General features: G+C 38.8%; 2 protein-coding genes across 2 annotated transcripts in view; one reads left to right on the top strand and one right to left on the bottom strand.

Annotated features, from left to right (window-relative positions):
- Nucleotides 1-216: 216 nt before the first annotated feature.
- Nucleotides 217-11,077, top strand: KLHDC2 (kelch domain containing 2). Its single transcript, XM_054594036.1, has 13 exons — nucleotides 217-758; nucleotides 3,245-3,324; nucleotides 4,599-4,716; nucleotides 6,560-6,675; nucleotides 6,957-7,038; nucleotides 7,197-7,280; nucleotides 8,136-8,216; nucleotides 8,288-8,346; nucleotides 8,738-8,847; nucleotides 9,243-9,315; nucleotides 10,351-10,438; nucleotides 10,524-10,576; nucleotides 10,758-11,077. Exons 1-13 carry the CDS (start codon nucleotides 606-608, stop codon nucleotides 10,879-10,881), a joined length of 1,221 nt encoding a protein of 406 aa, XP_054450011.1. The 5' UTR covers nucleotides 217-605; the 3' UTR covers nucleotides 10,882-11,077.
- A 1,228-nt stretch (nucleotides 11,078-12,305) lies between these two features.
- NEMF (nuclear export mediator factor) overlaps nucleotides 12,306-18,668 on the bottom strand; it is a 54,582-nt gene continuing 48,219 nt past the window's right edge. The window contains exons 27-33 of the mRNA XM_054593938.1: nucleotides 17,455-17,532; nucleotides 17,101-17,298; nucleotides 14,172-14,204; nucleotides 13,104-13,204; nucleotides 12,961-13,004; nucleotides 12,797-12,876; nucleotides 12,306-12,517 (exon numbers count right to left, since the gene is read on the bottom strand). Of these exons, the coding sequence (XP_054449913.1) occupies nucleotides 12,440-12,517; nucleotides 12,797-12,876; nucleotides 12,961-13,004; nucleotides 13,104-13,204; nucleotides 14,172-14,204; nucleotides 17,101-17,298; nucleotides 17,455-17,532 (612 nt within the window). The 3' untranslated portion in view covers nucleotides 12,306-12,439. The remainder of the gene's footprint in view (nucleotides 12,518-12,796; nucleotides 12,877-12,960; nucleotides 13,005-13,103; nucleotides 13,205-14,171; nucleotides 14,205-17,100; nucleotides 17,299-17,454; nucleotides 17,533-18,668) is intronic.

Consider the following 18,668-nt stretch of genomic DNA (forward strand, 5'->3'; position numbering starts at 1 on the left):
TGGAGGGGCAGGCGCTCTCTGCAAGTCCCTAGGAAACCGAGGCACGTGAGACCAGAAACACACCAGCTGGGCCATTTCAACAGCGCTTTGGCTACAGTCCCTTGTATCCTGGCAGTGCCTGCAGGGCTCGGAGGCTCGGCCGTGTGCGGACCTCGCCTTCACAGATTCAGAGCCCGGGCCTGGGCGGAGCAGCACTGCAGCAGCGGGAGGACCCGGCGCTGGGGGCGCTGAGTGCAAGCCGCGCTTCCGGAGCCCCGCAGACCGCGTAGGCAGAGCGGGTGGTTCCGGAGGCGGCATAAACAAGAGCAGTCGGTGGTGTGACGGGAGCCGGGGGCGGGGCGGACAGGCTACAAGCTAGTACCTGCCCTCGGTGGACCCCTGGCCTGCCCCGGCCCTCGCTGTCCAGCCCACAACCTGGACAGCACCGCCCTGCATCCGAAGGGCCGTCCTCCGAGGGGCTGGGCCGGTGCACGCGCCGGCGGCGAGGGAGTGGCCTCCACCAAGTCTTTTTAGCCACCGTTCGTTTCTTTCTCCCTGTTCCTTTGTCTCGTCTCCTCTCTCGGACGGCTGTGGGGATTGTTGGTGGACAAAAGTGCCGCCTCAAGATGGCTGATGGGAATGAGGATCTGCGGGCGGACGACTTGCCAGGGCCGGCCTACGACAGCTATGAGTCCATGGAGCTCACCTGCCCCGCCGAGCGCAGCGGCCACGTAGCCGTCAGCGACGGGCGCCACATGTTCGTCTGGGGTGGCTACAAGGTCAGTGAGTAGCCCGGCCATGGCGGGCGTTGCTTGGTGTCACCTGGGTCCTGGTGGCGGGCCGGGTGGGCAAGCCAGACTGGCCGTCTCCCGCGCCCCCCACGTCCAGACCCTGCGCATCATTGTTCTTTTTGTGCGTGGGAATCTTCTCACGAGTCCCCGACCCGTCCGAGACCCCTCTCTGGGCTGTTGCAGTGCCCCCACCCTGCCCTCACAGCGCGCTCTGCCCCACCTCAACCCTCCCCGCCCCCCCAGCCCAGCCGAGCCGAGCCCAGCACTGTTGCTCCAGGCGCTCTGAGTACTCCGTGACCTCGGAGCGGTATTTCGCGGTTGGGCGGCGCCTGAGGGCTAGCCTGTTTTTATTTAAAAAGTTGGGGGTGTGCGTAAACAGGTGACGGTGTGTGATGTCAACCTGTGGAGCCGAGGCCACTTGGCCCACCGGTGCCGTTGGCCGCATTCAACCCTCCGCCAATTCCGGAGTACAGCTACACCTTGTGTAGACTGTGTCCGAATACTTTAACGTTGTTTTCCTTTTGGTTTCAGCTGAGAAAGGGCTTAAAATTTTCAGAAGACATCCGTATTGAGAAAGTTAATGGAAAAGTTCCAGTAGTATCCAAAAACATCAACAGCTCCTTGACCCCTAATGATAATGTAATTAGTTACTAGTTCAGAGCCACTTGCATTTCTTCTAGACCTGTGCACAGGGACTCTACCCTAAATGTCTGCTATTTATCCCTTGCCTACTGGTTCTCCAGCTCTCTTGCTTTTTAGAACTTCCCAGTAACACTCCACATTCTAGAATCATCCCATTTCATTTGTTCAGTTGACTCTAATCTGTTCCTACCAAAAATATTCTTTATAGTCCCTTTTCCTCTTAAAAATAATCTCCTCCCTCCAAGTATTTGCTTGAAATCTAGGGTCCACTACACCTGTGCCTTTGATGATTTGCTTTGTGACTCTGGCAGTAAGTTTCAGCTCACGGTACAGTTGACCTGACCATAGCTGAACACTTTTGAGATGACTCTCAGAAGATAGATGGGACAAAGTGCCATAGCTGTCCTGATTACTTCATGTAGTTTAACCACAAAAGTTTTTTTGTGTGTGTGTTTTTTGCTAGTCCGAATTTGTTTTCCTCAGTCTCCAATGAATAAGTATTTAGTGGGCACTTGTTAAGAGGAAGAGGGTAGGTATGTGGTGATCCTTAATGAAATGTAAATAGTCCCTAAGGAGAAAAATTAACCTGTTTGTCAATCGTACTTAAGTCTGAACTACAATATTCAAAATTCTGTTTGTGTAAGTCAGCAGCACTCAGGAAATGGGACTTTTCTTTGGGCTTGGAGAAAGGGAAGGTAGTCAGGGTGGAAGATTTCTCATGGTGTTTTTGAAGGCCTGGATGCCGAGTGGTTGGTTCAAAGACAGGCTGTCTCCATTTTGTTTAGAACCCTGAGAGTAGGCAGCCCTTGGAGATTGTTTTGAAGGCAATGAACCTTAACCTTCCTACACAGTGGTCACTTTTCCTCCCTAGGCCAGGATGATCTTCTTGGGTTCAGCCTGCTATCTTCTAGCCTTTCCCTTCAAAAGTGGAGTAAAAGCAAAATGTTTTCTTGGCCAGGTGCTCTATTGCTGTATGATATCCAAGCTTATTAGACTGTGACACCCATTCTCAGGAAACTGCAATAGTATACTGTATGCTGACATTGTTCAGAGAGTTGCCAGTGAGGTTCAAAGGTTGGAGAGGCTGAGCAGCAGTGGAAGCTACAAATTCAGGGAAAGGAGGCTGAAATCCTGGTTCTACCATTACTTGCTAAGTAACCTGGCAAATTGCTAACCTCTCTCAAAAACCTGTTTTCCTGAGATACCAACTACTTTTAAGGATCTTTGTGATAGTTAAAGCAGTCCATGGGTAGCTGTAGGCTAGTTCTAGTATATGGTACACTTAGTCTAATAATTATCACCTGAAGGGAAGTGGAGCAGAACAAAGAACTTAAAAGTTTGCAAAAGGACTTACATATTTGCAGTGCTACCCTCTCTGCATCTTGGTGGAGAATGAATGGGTCAAAATTAAGAATGGCTAGAAAAAAACGATACGTCACGTGGCAGTGTGGGTAAGGAATTAAAGGGTAGACTTTTCTTTAGTCTGCTCACCATGGCACAGGTTCTTCTCTCTCTTGAAGTCATGCAACTGACATTTGGTGCATGGTCTGTTCAGGACCAAGTGGGCTTGGAGATTTCCCAGTGATCTCTTAACTTCCTGCACCATTGCAACTGCTCTATCAAAAATTTGAAATAAGAGCTGTCTATAGTAAGCATTACTTTGAGTTTGTAGCATGGGGTGGGGATGAATGTGCATTTATTTGCTGGACTTAGCAGACCAATTTAATTTTACATCTCAGTATCTCAGATAAGATAGATATAAAAAAATACAGTAGTGCCTCTTCAGAATACCAATTATTTTTTATATCTACAATTTTCTTTTTGGTTCTTAGAGTAACCAAATCAGAGGATTATACGACTTTTATCTGCCTAGAGAAGAACTTTGGATCTACAACATGGAGACTGGAAGATGGTAACTTGACTTAAAAGGGGAAAGCATTCAATGTTGCAAACAACAAGAAAACAATGTTGTGCTAGTGTGACCTAGCATCTCTTCAGAAGTATCACATATATATTTTTTAAGATGTTGCATCTTTTGTTACATGGTATCTTAAATGAGAAAAGTTTTAGATTGTATCTACTAGAAGTAAAGGTGTTCTATTTTGATGAGCTCTAACATTAAATTTTCTATGGAAATCTCTTTGAAATAATGTTTTGTTTAAAAAACAAAACTAACTTAAATTTACCTTCTATTCAAACTGGGGCTATTCTCAAAGAATCTTTCGCTAGTCTCTTAACAGTGGTACTCAGGATGTCTGTCGTTGGCAGAATCAATGTGATTCTCAGAAGGCTAGGTCAGCCATGTTTGAGGATTTATAAAGTAGTCTTCCCCTGTGGTTTGCATTGTGAGGACTTTGTGCTGTACAAATACTACACATACTCTAGATCTAAGAACGGGAATAGTAGCCCCCCATTTGATTTCAGCTAAACTAAAACTAGGATTATTTCTGTACATAGCTAATCCGTGTTTTCTGGGCTGTTCACACATCTTTTTTTTCTAGAGAATTAGAAATGTGTAATAGTATTTCTTTAATACGGAATGCTACATTTTTAAAAAAAATCAGCCCTATAATTTAAAAAAAAGCCTACTAAAACTTAAAACCTTAGTATATTGTGATATTGTGATATTCGAGTGACTATTAATATTCTGAATGTTTCCTAATTAGTTTTTATTCAGCTTCAAATTCAGAATGTGTTAAAATATGCAAAGCAGGCAGAGGAGTTCCTGGCCTATGGTAAGTACTACCTAAGTGTCTAGTAGCACAAAGTCTGGGTCTGAATCAGATTCATCTGAATGGCTAATGGTGACTGAACACCATTGAATTTATCTGTCAGGACTGGGGCAGGGTTTTCCTGGCTCACTCAAAAACAAAACTTTTGGACATGTAAAGAAAAGCAATTAAGTTTGAAAAACAAAGTGTTGTGCTCCCAGAATAATGTGTCCTGGAGGCTTTTCCGTGTGCTCATTCTGCCTTTCTGCCTCCGTGCAGGACCAACTGGCGCAGCCTGTCGAACGAGGAGGGAAGAGCTCCTTCGTTGAATGAATTTTAGAGCCATATGAGACCCTAGTCATGATTGAGTCAGCCTGTTCATTTTTTTCCCCTTTATTGTGGGAATAGAAGAAAAATAAAAGTAGTTTTACGTTGCCTTTTGGGAGGCTTATTTACATTGCTTTTCCTCCCTCAGGAAAAAAATCAACACTGAAGGTGACGTTCCTCCTTCGATGTCGGGAAGCTGCGCTGTGTGCGTCGACAGGGTGCTGTACTTGTTTGGAGGACACCACTCAAGAGGCAATACGAATAAGGTTAGTGTTTCTCACTACCTTACCTCACTAGGATTACAGTTCAAGGCAGTTTTATTCTTTTTCAGACAATTTTAGACTTCTAAGGTTAGCCCATAGTTATTCCTGTCCCAGTTAAAAAATGTACTTGATTATGGTATGCATGTGCATTTTAGAGTTTTATTTGCCAGTCTGTATTTACATAGGCATTTTATAAAATCACCTTTGGTCAGTAACCTGTGTGCAGTAACTTCCTAGGTGGTTTTTGTGTTCTTTGCAGCTACTTGCTCTTTTAGAAACCTGGAGTGTTAGAGGAATGACGGTAAATTAGATGAAAGTGAGGTAATCGTGGGGGGGCAGGGTAAAAATTAACAGGCCACCATGCAGAAAGCCATTAAGAATAAAGTAACACTGAAAACATTTTATATACTAATATTCCTATGATCTGGCATCATGAGATACTGTCATTCAGACTGTATTCATGTTTTTTCCAAAATAGGAAAAATGTATCAGTTGTTCTCTCAGGCCAGTAAGAGAGAGATGAAGTCAGAAAGGTGCATATGATATAGATGAACTCTTATAAATTCATTTATTTGGCAACTTAATGGGCACCTTATTTGCTGAGCACTTGGTAGACGCTGGAGACACAGAGACCAATGATACGCAGCCTGCACCTCCTGGAGCTCACATTCTACGTGGACACGTATAAGTAAATGATTTCAGTAGCACATGGCAGAGATACACAGAGCCTGGCTGATAGTAATAGCTCAGTAAATATTTCTGAATCTGAAAAAGAGTCCTTGACATTGAGTTTGATCAGATGGAGGAACAGAAAGGGTTTTATCCAAGAGGTGATGCTTGAAATGAAGAATGCAATTCAAAGTCACAGCCAAGATACAGGTATCAAGATGCAGAGGTGTCCATAAGCAAGTGTGTTTATGGAAATGCCAAGTGGTCCATATGGCTGAGATGGTTTAGACTGAGCTCCTAGGGACTCCAAGACCCCTGTGGGAGGGGCATAATGGTGTTAGTGGCTCCAGACTGCCCCTTCCACCACCATTTTCGCCAAGTATGGCTCCATTTTTGCTTTTGTTAGGCTTTTACGTAAAGATTTTGTGTAAAGGAAAGGTTCTGTGCCTAGAAGATTTTGTGAGGCACTGCAATAGGCTGTAGTTGATTGAGCTACATTACCAATATGTCAGGGCTGAGAAGGAGAAAAATAATTTTGACACAATGTGAGGAAGCTTGGGAAAGAAGCTGCAGCTTTCAGGGCAGTCAGAGAAATGGCAGTCATTAGTATGTCAGGTGGCTGGGGTTAAGCATGTAAAGTATGATCACGAAGAAGCTTAGGAGCAGTTAGATTTATTCAAGCACCTAGATGTGAACCTTTAAAGATAGACTGATACCTAATATTTTATGATTTGTCCTAGGCCCCTAGTGTTAAGTAGGCACTTAAGACATGTTTGTTAGATTGATTCTGGAGGTGAAATTGCTGACTCTGATTTTTTTGGTAATACTATCCTGATACCCACAAATTAGATCAGTACAACTCTAAGTACCTATCTAAGGCCACAGACTATAAGCCAGTACATTTCTATTCCTTCACAGAAGAAGTATGGCTATAGGGAAAAAAAATCAGCTGAACTAAACAGGATGCTTAGTGACTTAGGTAATTTATATTCTGGCACAAGTTCCTTATATAGACTCAGTAACAGTTTTGCAGATGGGCAGCCAGTCTGCAGTCACACTTTTTGAGTGGTACTGAATTAAATGACATTCTTATTATTACAAATTACAACAAAATTAAATGCCATGGTTGAATTTCCTTCACATAACAAAATCTAACTGAACTCATTGCTTCTGACAGTTCTACATGCTGGATTTAAGGTCTACAGACAGAGTATTACAGTGGGAAAGAATTGACTGCCAAGGAATGCCTCCGTCATCAAAGGACAAACTTGGTGTCTGGGTATATAAAAACAAGTGAGTTAGCACTACAGGTTTGGGTTCTTATGTGGAAAGTGGTTTGCCTTTCAAGTATCTTTAGCTAATAACTGATGTAACCATAGTGCATAGGAGGATTAGTGTATTAACACATCAAAGCACTTAACATAGCACCTGAGACGTATTAGCCATCACTATATGAGAATTTTCACATAATCATGTGCCTTTTCAACTCATAACATAGTGCATAGAAAAATTTCTTGTATGTTAACCTATGGATATTTGAATTTTTAGTGTCTCTTTTTTTTAAAATAAAATAGGTTAATCTTTTTCGGAGGGTATGGATATCTACCTGAAGATAAAGTATTGGGAACTTTTGAATTTGATGAAACATCTTTCTGGGTAAGTGAAGTTTCGTATTTGCATATGGCCTAACTTAGTATGTTGAAATAATATACTTTGTTTGTAGTGGTTTTGTGTCGTTAATAAATCAGACCAAGACTATATAACTTTGCAAATGTTATTTGTAAAGTAACTCAGGTTCTTATTCTTTTCTGTAGAATTCAAGTCATCCAAGAGGATGGAATGATCATGTACATATTTTAGACACTGAAACATTTACCTGGAGCCAGCCTATAACTACTGTGAGTTCCTGAGGAATAGTTGGATTAATAAAGTAAGACTACTTAGAGCAGGGAAGTTGGGAGGTGGTGTGAGACTTCTTGTTCATTCCTCCTGTTTTCTGGAAAAGAGCCAGACCTTTCATATTTTCCAAGGACTCCAGAACTCAGAAAAGTTTAAATGACTGTATAGACCAAACTAGCATCTATTATCTAATAGATATTGAGTGGTATTGTTTGTAATCAAATAAATGACCTAGTACTATATTGGAATTTAAGTTACCCAAGTAGGTTTCTTTCTCCTATGATACAGATGTTATAGAATGTGCATGCTTTTATTTTAAAAGATAAAAATAGAGTAAGCATTCTAATTACCCACTAGTCTATTCAGTAATACACCTCAAAAATATAAAATTAAAATTTCCAGTAGTGAGGGTCGCCAGTTCTATTCCCAGTCAGGGCACATGCCAGAGTTGCAGGCCAGGTCTCCTGTGGGGGCGTGCGAGAGGCAACCACACATTGATGTTTCTCCGTCTCTTTCCCACTCTCTAAAAATAAATATTTAAAAAAAAAATTTTGCAGTTGTGGTAGTCAGCCTTTTGTACTACTATTGACTACAGGTCTGCAGTTTAGCTTTAAAGCTCAAGTGTCTTGTATATTTTTATGTGGAAAGTGGTTTGCCAATCAAGTATCCTTACCTAGCCAATGACTGTTGCAACCATGTAACATATGAGGATCAAGTGAATTAATCCATCAAAGCACTTAACAGCACGTGAGACATATTAGCCATTATGAGTATTTTTGTACACTGAAGTGTGAAGACTCTGGTACTTATAAAAAGTTCATTTATTTATTAGATTGCTTATCTGACTTTAATAGGGTACAGCACCTTCACCTCGTGCAGCCCATGCCTGTGCCACTATTGGAAACAAAGGCTTTGTGTTTGGAGGCAGATATCGAGTGAGTATATAAACAGTTTCAGTGACTGACTTTGAATTATTCAAAATGGTAACTAAATTATCTTTTTTTAGGATGCTAGAATGAATGATCTTCACTATCTTAATCTGGATTCATGGGAGTGGAATGAATTGTAGGTATCACATTACATATTTAGGAAAGTTTTCCAAAAATTTTCCATGGCTTTTTTCCTTATTCTCTATTATTGATATGTAATGTATTTGCTTAAATTTTCTGTAACTGTGAGTTTAAATAAACATGATCATTAGATCCTTAATGGAGGAATTTTATTTTTTTAATTCCTGTTTCCATTAACTATGCCTGGCATGTAGTGTGTGTTCAGTGTCTGTTGAAAAATGGTCTAAAGTTGACAAAGAAAGTAGTTCATTCTAAAGCATGTAGTTAATACTAAAGAGCCTTTTAAAATTTAAAGTCTCTTTTTTCTTTAGTTCCATATAAATTTTAAAAGTTCAGTGTTTCTCTGCTTTTAGATGTTGATATTATAACATAGCTATTATTTTCAGAATTCCACAAGGCGTATGCCCAGTTGGCCGATCTTGGCACTCACTAACACCAGTTTCTTCAGATCATCTCTTTCTCTTTGGAGGATTTACCACTGATAAACAGCCACTAAGTAAGTTCTTATTTAGAAATATAAAAAATCACTGTATATCGTTCATATATAATATATACATAGTTTGAAAAAGGCTCTTCTATTAGAACATCAAGGCTGTAGTGTTGGTTGGAAGATTTGTTATTAATTTTTATCCTATAACATATTCCTGTACTTCTCATACTATGCCATATATCCACTCTGTAAAGATGTGACCTGGAAACACTACAAACCCTGCTGAAGGGCTGTAACATGCAAAGGGCTTACTTGGTTAATTGCAGAGAGAAAAACATACACTTTCTGTATCTACTCAAAATCTGATTTTATTACCTTTCTTTCTAAAGCTGTGCCCTTTAAATATCAATGTTACATACCGAGTAACATACTTCATAGTTCTTTTTTTCTGTTTCAACCAGGTGATGCCTGGATTTACTGCATCAGTAAAAATGAATGGATACAGTTTAATCATCCCTATACTGACAGACCAAGGTATGAACTATTTAAAAAGGTAATTCTTATACGAAATTAATGAAGTCCGCAGAGATGTACGAGACAGAATGAGGAAATTTTGGCTGCATTAAATCCATCGTTCTTCTAATAAATACCCTGGTATTCACTAAGGTTTAATATACTTTTTGAAAGAAGAAAAAAAAAATGTTATCCTAGTATCAAGCTTTCTTTTCCATTATCTCTGTGTGAAAAACAGGGCTGGATTTTGACTTTTTCTTTCTTTATCAACAAATTACTGATATAGTTAACATTTATAATCAAGCTCGTTACCCAAGTGAATTGAACTGCATCTAAATCTGTCATTAAAAAAAGAAAAAGGAACTGGAAAGGGGAGAATTTCGAAACCTTAAAGAATGTATATGGACAAAAATCAGATAAGTTTCAGTTAGATTTTCAGTAGCACTGCAAAACAAAGGCTAAGATGTCAAACCACCAAAAAAGAGACTGTTAAACACTGGGTTATTTGTTGTTGATCTCAAATAATTGTTAAAAAGACTGAACAGGAAATGATAGTCAAAATAGATGTTGAAAGCATCTTTAGATATGTTGGCCTCCATTTTTGCCTCATCCTCTAACCTCAGGCCACTGAGACTGTATTTGGCACAAATATTCTTTCCATTGAATTACCAGGCCTTCAGATACATTGTTTACTCAGGGAGATTCAGAATCTTTCACGTTTTGTGTAAGGCCAGTTGGCCCAGCCTGTGAAAAGAGGAAGGAGAGGCCATAGACCACTCATCTTCTTTTAGATTTTTATTGCTAACAAAGACTTAGAGAACAGTTTGTTTAGTTCAGACCACTCACTGCATATTAGGTCTGGACCAGAGACAAAACGCTAACATCCAGACAAAATAGACATTGATTTTTCTACCTTTGGCTACTTTTCCTTAAGAAAATCCCTTCTCACTTTGATGTTGGTCTGAACTAAAGAGCTCTCTCTAAGTATTTATTAAATCAGTTCTGTTCTGTGGTGCTTTGGGTGACTTGAAACTCAAGCTCTTGTTTTAAATGTAGGTTATGGCATACCGCTTGTGCCAGTGATGAAGGAGAGGTGATTATTTTTGGTGGGTGTGCCAATAACCTCCTTGTCCATCACAGAGCTGTAAGTATGCGACCTGTGGAGGAACACTGCTGAAACTTGTTTGTGAAGTACTTGTTTTTTTAATGTGTTCTTATTTATTTTTCAGGCACACAGTAATGAAGTCCTCATATTTTCAGTTCAGCCAAAATCTCTTGTAAGGCAAGTAACTTTTTCAGGGCACTAATAAGCCTTCATTAATATAACTACCCAGTTGTATTTTCCTATGAAAATCATTAAAGAAAATGGTTCCTTTTTTTTTTTTTTCATTTTAATAGTTCAAGTGAACATACTTCTAAACAGTAAAGTGAAATTATTTTTCTCTTTCCTTGCTCACTTTCAGGCTAAGCTTAGAAGCAGTCATTTGCTTTAAAGAAATGTTAGCCAACTCGTGGAACTGCCTTCCCAAACACTTACTTCACAGTGTTAATCAGAGGTTTGGTAGTAACAACACTTCTGGATCTTAAGGCTTCAGAGATAATGCCTCTGATCACCCTGCATGGACAGCAATTCTGTAAACATCAAAGAGTGGCATCATTTGTATAGTTACATGCATTGTTGTAGTTTTGCAGCCTTCTGATTTTAATGTGCATGTGAATGGCCTAGAGAACCTATTTTTGTGTCTAAATAAATGTATTTAACACCAGTAATTGTCTTCTATTAGAGCAAAGGGTAATACATACTTGGGTTTTACCCTAAGGATATGGTTTCTTTTTGGTAACATCAGGACATACATCTGTAGGAACATTATACTAATTATTCTTACCACTTAAAATGGTGAAGTTATGTTTTTCCTTTATAATTGAACTTTTGGGGTGACAATGGTTAACAAATTTATGCAGGTTTCAGGTGCACAATTCCACAGATCATCATCTGTACATTGCATTGTGTGTTCACCACCCCAAGTTGAATTTATTGTTTTAAAATAATTTTTAAATGGCAAGAATAGTCTATTATGTTGTATTTACAACACAAGACTATATAAAGTTTATTCAAACATTGATTTCAAGTGGGAAAATATTCTCAACAGGAAGACTGAGAAACTAGTAAAAAAGGGAAGGGCCAACAGCTGTTTAGTACTTTGACCTTGAATGCTTTGGTATAGGGTCTGGGAGAAGTGGTCACGTTGACTACAGGCAGCTGTGTCTGATCATTTAAAAAGTGACAGTTTTGTAGCTCATAGAAGAATGGAAATAAGGTATGACTTTATTCTCCATTCTGTTAGGAGACAGAAGCAAGCTGGGTCTGGAGCCTTTCATGGTAAAAGTGCATTTCTGACACTACAGGTTAAGGTACTTCATAACATGCTACTGATACCTACAAGCAGTGGAAAATTAAATGGTACAGAACTGAATGAGATTACAATAAAGAAATTAAGGTGAAAAGTGAGGGTATATAAATCCATGGAAATGATCACCACCAATTTCTCCTTAGGTATTATTCCTTAAGCTGAGTCATGGGAATTATCTGTATTTTAAATCTGGCCTAATATACTTTTTGACAAGTACAGATGGAAGAAAACTAACTCCTTCAATAATTAGGGTGTCCAAGACTTAATCCAAAATATTTAAACTGCCCCCAAATACCACCACCACCACCACCAGGAAGAAAAGAAAAACAACCCTTGGGATTGGCCTGTGAGTAACAGATATATTAGATATTATACACTGCAGACTACTAAGTGAATAGTTGAAGCAACTGAACCATTTCACGATTCAGTTATTTTACAACATGAAATGAATACTTAATATTAACTTCCCAAATTCCAAGAATATGCAGGAGAATAACTATAGATGTATACAATTAACATTTAATTGTCCCCAATTATTTTAGGAAATCTTAAAGACAGCATCTCCTCGCTACAAAACTGGAATAAAATAAGAATAAATCCTTTTGGTGAATATAGCAAGACAATATTTAGTTCATTTTTAAAAGCAGAAGTCATGTTACACGGTATCTTCAGTTTTGAATGTCCAGAAGGCTATAAAATTGGCTCTTCTCATATATTTTAGGATTTTATCTCAGCTACTTCCTTTTTACATTCAGAAGGTTGGGTGCAGACACTTTCACTTTCCCAGGAATGTTTCTTGATAAATCTGTGTCCTAAAAAAAAAAAGAACTGCTGAATATCTTCACATTCTATGTGGTCAATCATATTTCTTTCTATGACAATTATGTGTCCTCTATTATCAATAGAAAAGCATTTCTAAAATTTTTACCTGAAATGATTTTACTTATACTGCTAGGAAGGCAGCATTTTCTACCAAAAAAGCAGCTGCAGCTTGCATGTACCAAATAAACTAAGAACAAAAAATAGCAAGTAACTGCTGTTATTTTTAGTTGTACTACAAATCTTTAGAAAGTTCTGGAGAAATACTTTACCTTTACACTGCGGAATAAGTCTTTTTCTCTTGCCGTTGCTTCTTTGGAATGCATGAAACTATTCAAGGCTGTTTTTGCAGCTGTAAATATAAAATAGAAGAATCTACTACTTCTCTTCAGTCAAGAGATGTTTAAAATCATAATTTAAAAAAATATGTAAATACCTTTTCCTTTTTTCTGAACTCCAGGAGTAAGTTTCACTTTATATCTTTAAAAAGAAATTGCATGTGTTACTAAATAGAAAATACAAAACAATTCATAAATCACTACTCTGCCAGCTGTTTTGAGTAAACTAGTGATGACTTACTTATAGTTTGTCATGGTGGTGTAAGGGGCGCATATCGGAATGGCAAACAGTAGGACATCTTCAGGATGTGGCTGCCCTGTCAGAGAGTCAAACAGATTTTCCTAAAAAGGGAAACAAACAATAGTAATTTACACCAATTCTAAAAAGGAAAACTCTAAAACCTGTCAAATTAGTATTTCAACACTTTTATCCTTTTCTGATTGATAAGCAGTCTTAAGCTCTGCTTTACAGCTCAAAAGAGTTTTAGACAAATGGTGTTTTTTTGTCTAGTGTAATGAGAAATGAGAATAATGATTTTCAAAAAGGCACTTGTAACCCATGTAAGAGAAAGGAGAAAAAACTTGTTGGGTATTACTTCAGTTGCAGAAAATGCTTATTGATTAAAATGAAGCACAACAATGACTATAAATAGATTTAAATTCATTACATGTAAATGGGACTGATACTTTGGACCAGTGGATCTCAACTATGGGGTTTTGCGCCCAGAATACATTGGGCAACATTTGGAGACATATATGGTAACAGAACTGGAGGTGGGTGGGTGGGTGTATGGGGCACAGAGTGCTACCGACATCTAGTAGTAGGTAGAGACCATGGATGGGACAGCTACCCACACAACAAAGAATTATCCATCCCAAAATATTCACAGGGCTGAAGTTAAGAAATTCTGGGTTATAATAGCCTTCTCTCTTACCTTTACGTAAGGAGAACTAGGGCTTAGAGTTTCCCATTTGGTGGGCTGCCTACAAGGTTGCCCATATTTATTTAACATGAATAAATTTAGAGACAAAATGGTGCTAAAATGGTGTTAATAATGTGCCATGAACTCTTAAATACTTGACATATATTACCTTAGTTCTCAAAACAACTCTTTCCTAGTAGGGATAATTATTATCCTCATTCTTCAAATGAGGGAGCTGACACGAAGCAAAGCTGGGATTCAAACCCAGACTCCAGAGCTTTATCTTAGCCTTTTAGGTTTAATTAGTTAGGAGTTGTGTCACATGTGTTCTGGAAGCTGGAGTACAGTCAGAACGTTGCGGGAGGGGCCCAGACACAAAATCATACCTCATTTCCCTGATGATCCAGATCTTGCTCTTCCTGCTCCGAACAGAAAATTTTAAGAGTCAGCTATAACTTAAATTGAAATACCACATGATTAAAAACTATGAAAAAGAAACAGTGATTTAACAGGACTGTCATGTCTTACCCATAGGATAAGGACTCCAAAACTGTGTCTTGTATTTCAGAATGCAATGCCAGTCAGAGAGAAAAAGGATTGTTCTCTGAGGTTTAAAAGACTTTCCCATAGAGCAGTGATTTTCAACTGCTTCCTCTCTTTGTATACCAGCTAATTACTAAGATTCTATGGCACACCAAAAATATAATTTTTGCTGATCTTACAAAAAATAGGTATAATTTTGATTCATTCATACTGGATGGCTATTGTTATGTTGGCTGTTGCCATTTTTTTACTTGACAGTCTAAGGGAAAAAAGGTCAGTTCCCCTGACTAATTAGTATGGTGTTGCATGCTTTAAAAATTCTTGTGGCACACAGGTTGAAAATCACTACCATAGAGTATAGGCTAAAGCAGTGAATCTTATAAGGACAATTTAAAATGAAAAATAACTAAGCTTGATGTATTTGCCAGGGAAAAGGAAAATGGAGAATTCTGGTGAACAGACTTTTATATTTTGGTCCCTGTTGAGCACTTTTAAGATAAATTTTCACATATTAAGATAAGGTTAATGGTAATTTTGGTGGCTTGCTCACATTTAAAAACCCTATCTGGATATAACCTATCTGTGAAAGAACATTAAAAATTAACACATTTAATGAATACTTGTGAGTCTAGGGTTTATAGAATTATGAATATGAGATGACTGTAAAAATGTGAGAACTGAAGTGAGTTTTAATATTACTAAACAATACTGTTAAGCAGGGAAAAAAGAAAACAGCATAACATTTAGGCTCCCCATGAGCATTACCTGCACACAACAGAGCACACAATTATAACCAAAGCTTTCACAACCATAAGTGAAAATACAGTCTGAATCAAAAATTTTTACAAATTTAAAAAACAATTCCTTTGCTCAGAATTTCAAGGGTCATGATGAGGTATGTCCAGAGAAAGTCCAGCTATTCTTAATACAACAAGAACTATTTGCAGGGCATCCATGTAACCTGGCAGCCAAGGAGTGGACTGGAATGTGCATGCATGAACAATAACCACTTCACTGTACTTAGTGGGGGCAGTAGATGCCACTGAGTGAGCATGTGTACTGTGTGGCCACTGCATTAAAAATGACTAAGTACAGCAACAAATCTGCATTGGATTCTGTTAAGCTTGAACATACCTCTGCAAAACTATGGATGATTCAAAAGGCCACAGCTATGGGCAACTGGTGACTGGCAGCTTCATCACGACAATGCCCTTACATGAATTGTGTCTCGTGCAGTGTTTTTGGCAAAACATCAAATCGCCCCGGTGACTCAGCCCTCCTACAGCTCAGATCTGGCACCCTGTGACTCCTCGTTTTTCCCTAAACTAAAATCACCTTTGAAAGGGAAGAGATTTCAGACCATTCATGAGAGGAAAATATAACAGGGCAGCTGATGGGGACTGGGAGAACGGTATAAGGCCCAAAGGTGCCTACTTTGAAGGGGACTGAGGCTTCACTGTCCTGTGTACCATGTTTCTTGTATCTTCTTCAAAGATGTTTCTATTTTTCATACGAGGTCTGTCCAGAGAGTATCCAGCCATCTGCTATGTGGCCCAGTTCTCCCAGCATCATGAGCCACTGCAGCATGATATTCCTTCTGCTCTGGTAGCAGAAGCCGTGGAACAAATTTTGCCATGACATGTTTCATGCCAAGGTCCTATGTCAAAATCTCCAACACAGTAGTTTTTGGAATCTCCAGATCAGCTTCTAATTCTTGCATTGTCGGTCGCCTGTATTTGCTGATTGCAGCCTGTACACATTCAATGTTCTCAGGTGTCCTGCTTGTTGCAGGCCTTCCAAAAGATGTAGACCATCTTTGGAAGTGTTTCAACACTTCTAAATTCTCTTTCAACACTTTCAACAAATTCTCGACCATCTTTGAAGTGTTTATACTGCACTTTTTATTTGCACTGCACTCACTGCATCGTCCCCAAAAGCCTTCTGAATCATCCAAATAGTTTCCATGGAGAAATGTTCAAGCTTAAAGCAAAACATAATGCAGATTTGTTGCTCACTTGCCCATTTAGAATGTGACAACCACATGGTACACATGCTCACTCAGTGGCATCTACGGCCCCACTGACAAGTACAGTGAAGCCATCATTGTTCACACACGCACATTCCAGTCCACTCTCCTTGGCTGCCAGTTTACATCAATGTCATGCAAACTGTTCTAATTATATTAACAACTGCTGGACTTTTCTCTGGACAGAACTCATATTACATGGTTGGATACCTTCTGGACAGACCTCATACATATTCATGGAGAAGATATACTTAGGGCTGGGCTTGTATTCAGTTGACAGATCAGGCAGCCATCTTAACTGGAAAAATGCTAACTTCTCACTGGTTTTGCAACCAGGGCAACTGGCACTTTTAACTGTGTAACCACTCTCAACATTATGTAAGGTAATGCAGCACATATTCCTGTAGAAAAATCTCAAAAAGTGCAAATTTATTTTACACTTATCTTCAAGACAATCCCAATTGTTTGTCTTTAAATTCCTACCAGAATCAAATAAAGTCTGTCCAGAAAACTGATTACTTTCTAAAGACCTGTGATAAACTTTATCAGCAATCAACACTATCATTTTTATGCTGGAGTCTGGGATTTCAGTCTTATAGGTTGTATTTCTAGGGTGACTTTCCATCAAGAATAGGGTTACTACTCATTCTGGTTTCGGCACTGGTGAGCCCCATGTCCTGGGAACCCAAGGATGACTGGTTACCTTAACTAAAAAGCTAAAGTCCGTATGTGTGTGGCAGCCTTACCTTGTCATCATGTGGATCATCTACAGCCAAGTCTTGTAACTCATGAGTTATAACCTGAAGGGATGGAGTTTCTTTCCTTATGCTGTCTGAGACCCGTAATCCACCTTTAGATTTCTGAGGCTGTTTCTTTACTAGTTCATCCTTCATTTTTCCTTTCTTACCCTTCTTCCCTTTTTCTTCTTTGTTTGAACCTGCAGACTTCAATTCATAGAGGAAAATACAGTTAATGTCAGTATTTTCAATATTGTCACTATTTTAACAAAAATGTATTGAATGCCTGGCATATATAAATAGGCAGGCGTCTGGATGCCCTTTGAAAAGCAAAGGTAGAGAAAGTTTTTAGCTATTACTTACCCCTAGCAATTTCATAATGAGTTCACGGTCTTCTTCATCTTGATCTTTGTATTTTTCCTTCATTTTTTTCATTTTACTCTATAAAATCAGATGATTTTGGTTGAAAAAATTCAGAAGTAAAAAAGTGACAACAAATGCTTGTACAGAAAAGGTGTTTCTGCCTTGGCTCATGTGGCTCGGTGGATTGAATGCTGGCCTAGAAACCAAAGTGTTGCTGGTTCAATTCCCAGGCAGGGTATTTGCCTAGATAGTGGGCTACTTCCCCAGTAGGGGGCGTGTGAGAGGCTACCACACATTGATGTTTTTCTCCCTCTCTTCCTCTCTCTCTCAAAATAAATAAGTAAAATTAAAAAAAGAAGGAAAAAAGGTGTTTCTTAAGTCAAAAATACTTATTGAGTAAGGCACCATTCCAAAGATAGATAAATCATATTTCTCACCCCTCAAGGAATTTACTGTCTGGTGGGAAAAGAAGATACATAAAATAAGGATAAGCTAATGCAACATACTCTAAATGCTGCAGGAGAGGTACAAATTATTTCTAAGGTAATTTTGAGAAATACATTTCTTTGAGCTTAAGCAAGAACTGTCAGGAAGAAATAAAGCAAAACTTGAAAGTCTTAAGGAAATACATTTTATATTATCTGGGAATATAGGAAAAGTGAGATTGATTACAAGGTAAAGACAGGATGGAGTAATAACAGCAAGCCATTGCATTTTGTTGGATTCAGTGTATACATATAGAGGAGAATAGGAAACAGGGCACATAAGCAAACACAAAACACTAACTATAAGATTGCTGTCAGACTTTAATTAAAACAACATGCTGCTCATCAAAAAACCCAGTATTATGAAAATTTTAAAAAAGCTTCAAAATGTGAGAAGTACTTGTAATACATATATCAAGAAAAGACTTGTATTCAGGATTTCAAAGAAATCAACATGCTCAGTATCATTAGTCATCAGGGATATGCAAATTAAAGCCAAAATAAAATTTCAGTATATACATACTCAAATAACCAAAAAATAACCTGACACTACCAAATGTTGGTAAGGATATGGAGCAAATGGAATTTGGATACACTACTGTTGATAAACTGGTACACACACTCTGGAAAACTGGTATTATCTACTAGAGCCAAACATGCATTCCATCGCTCACTGTAACACAACAGAAATACATACTTTGGACGTAAAAGACATAGATAAGAATGTCT

The sequence above is a fragment of the Pteronotus mesoamericanus genome, unplaced genomic scaffold (assembly GCF_021234165.1).
Source record: "Pteronotus mesoamericanus isolate MK-2021 breed Mesoamerican mustached bat unplaced genomic scaffold, CSHL_Meso_final contig_100, whole genome shotgun sequence".
Classification (NCBI taxonomy): domain Eukaryota; kingdom Metazoa; phylum Chordata; class Mammalia; order Chiroptera; family Mormoopidae; genus Pteronotus; species Pteronotus mesoamericanus.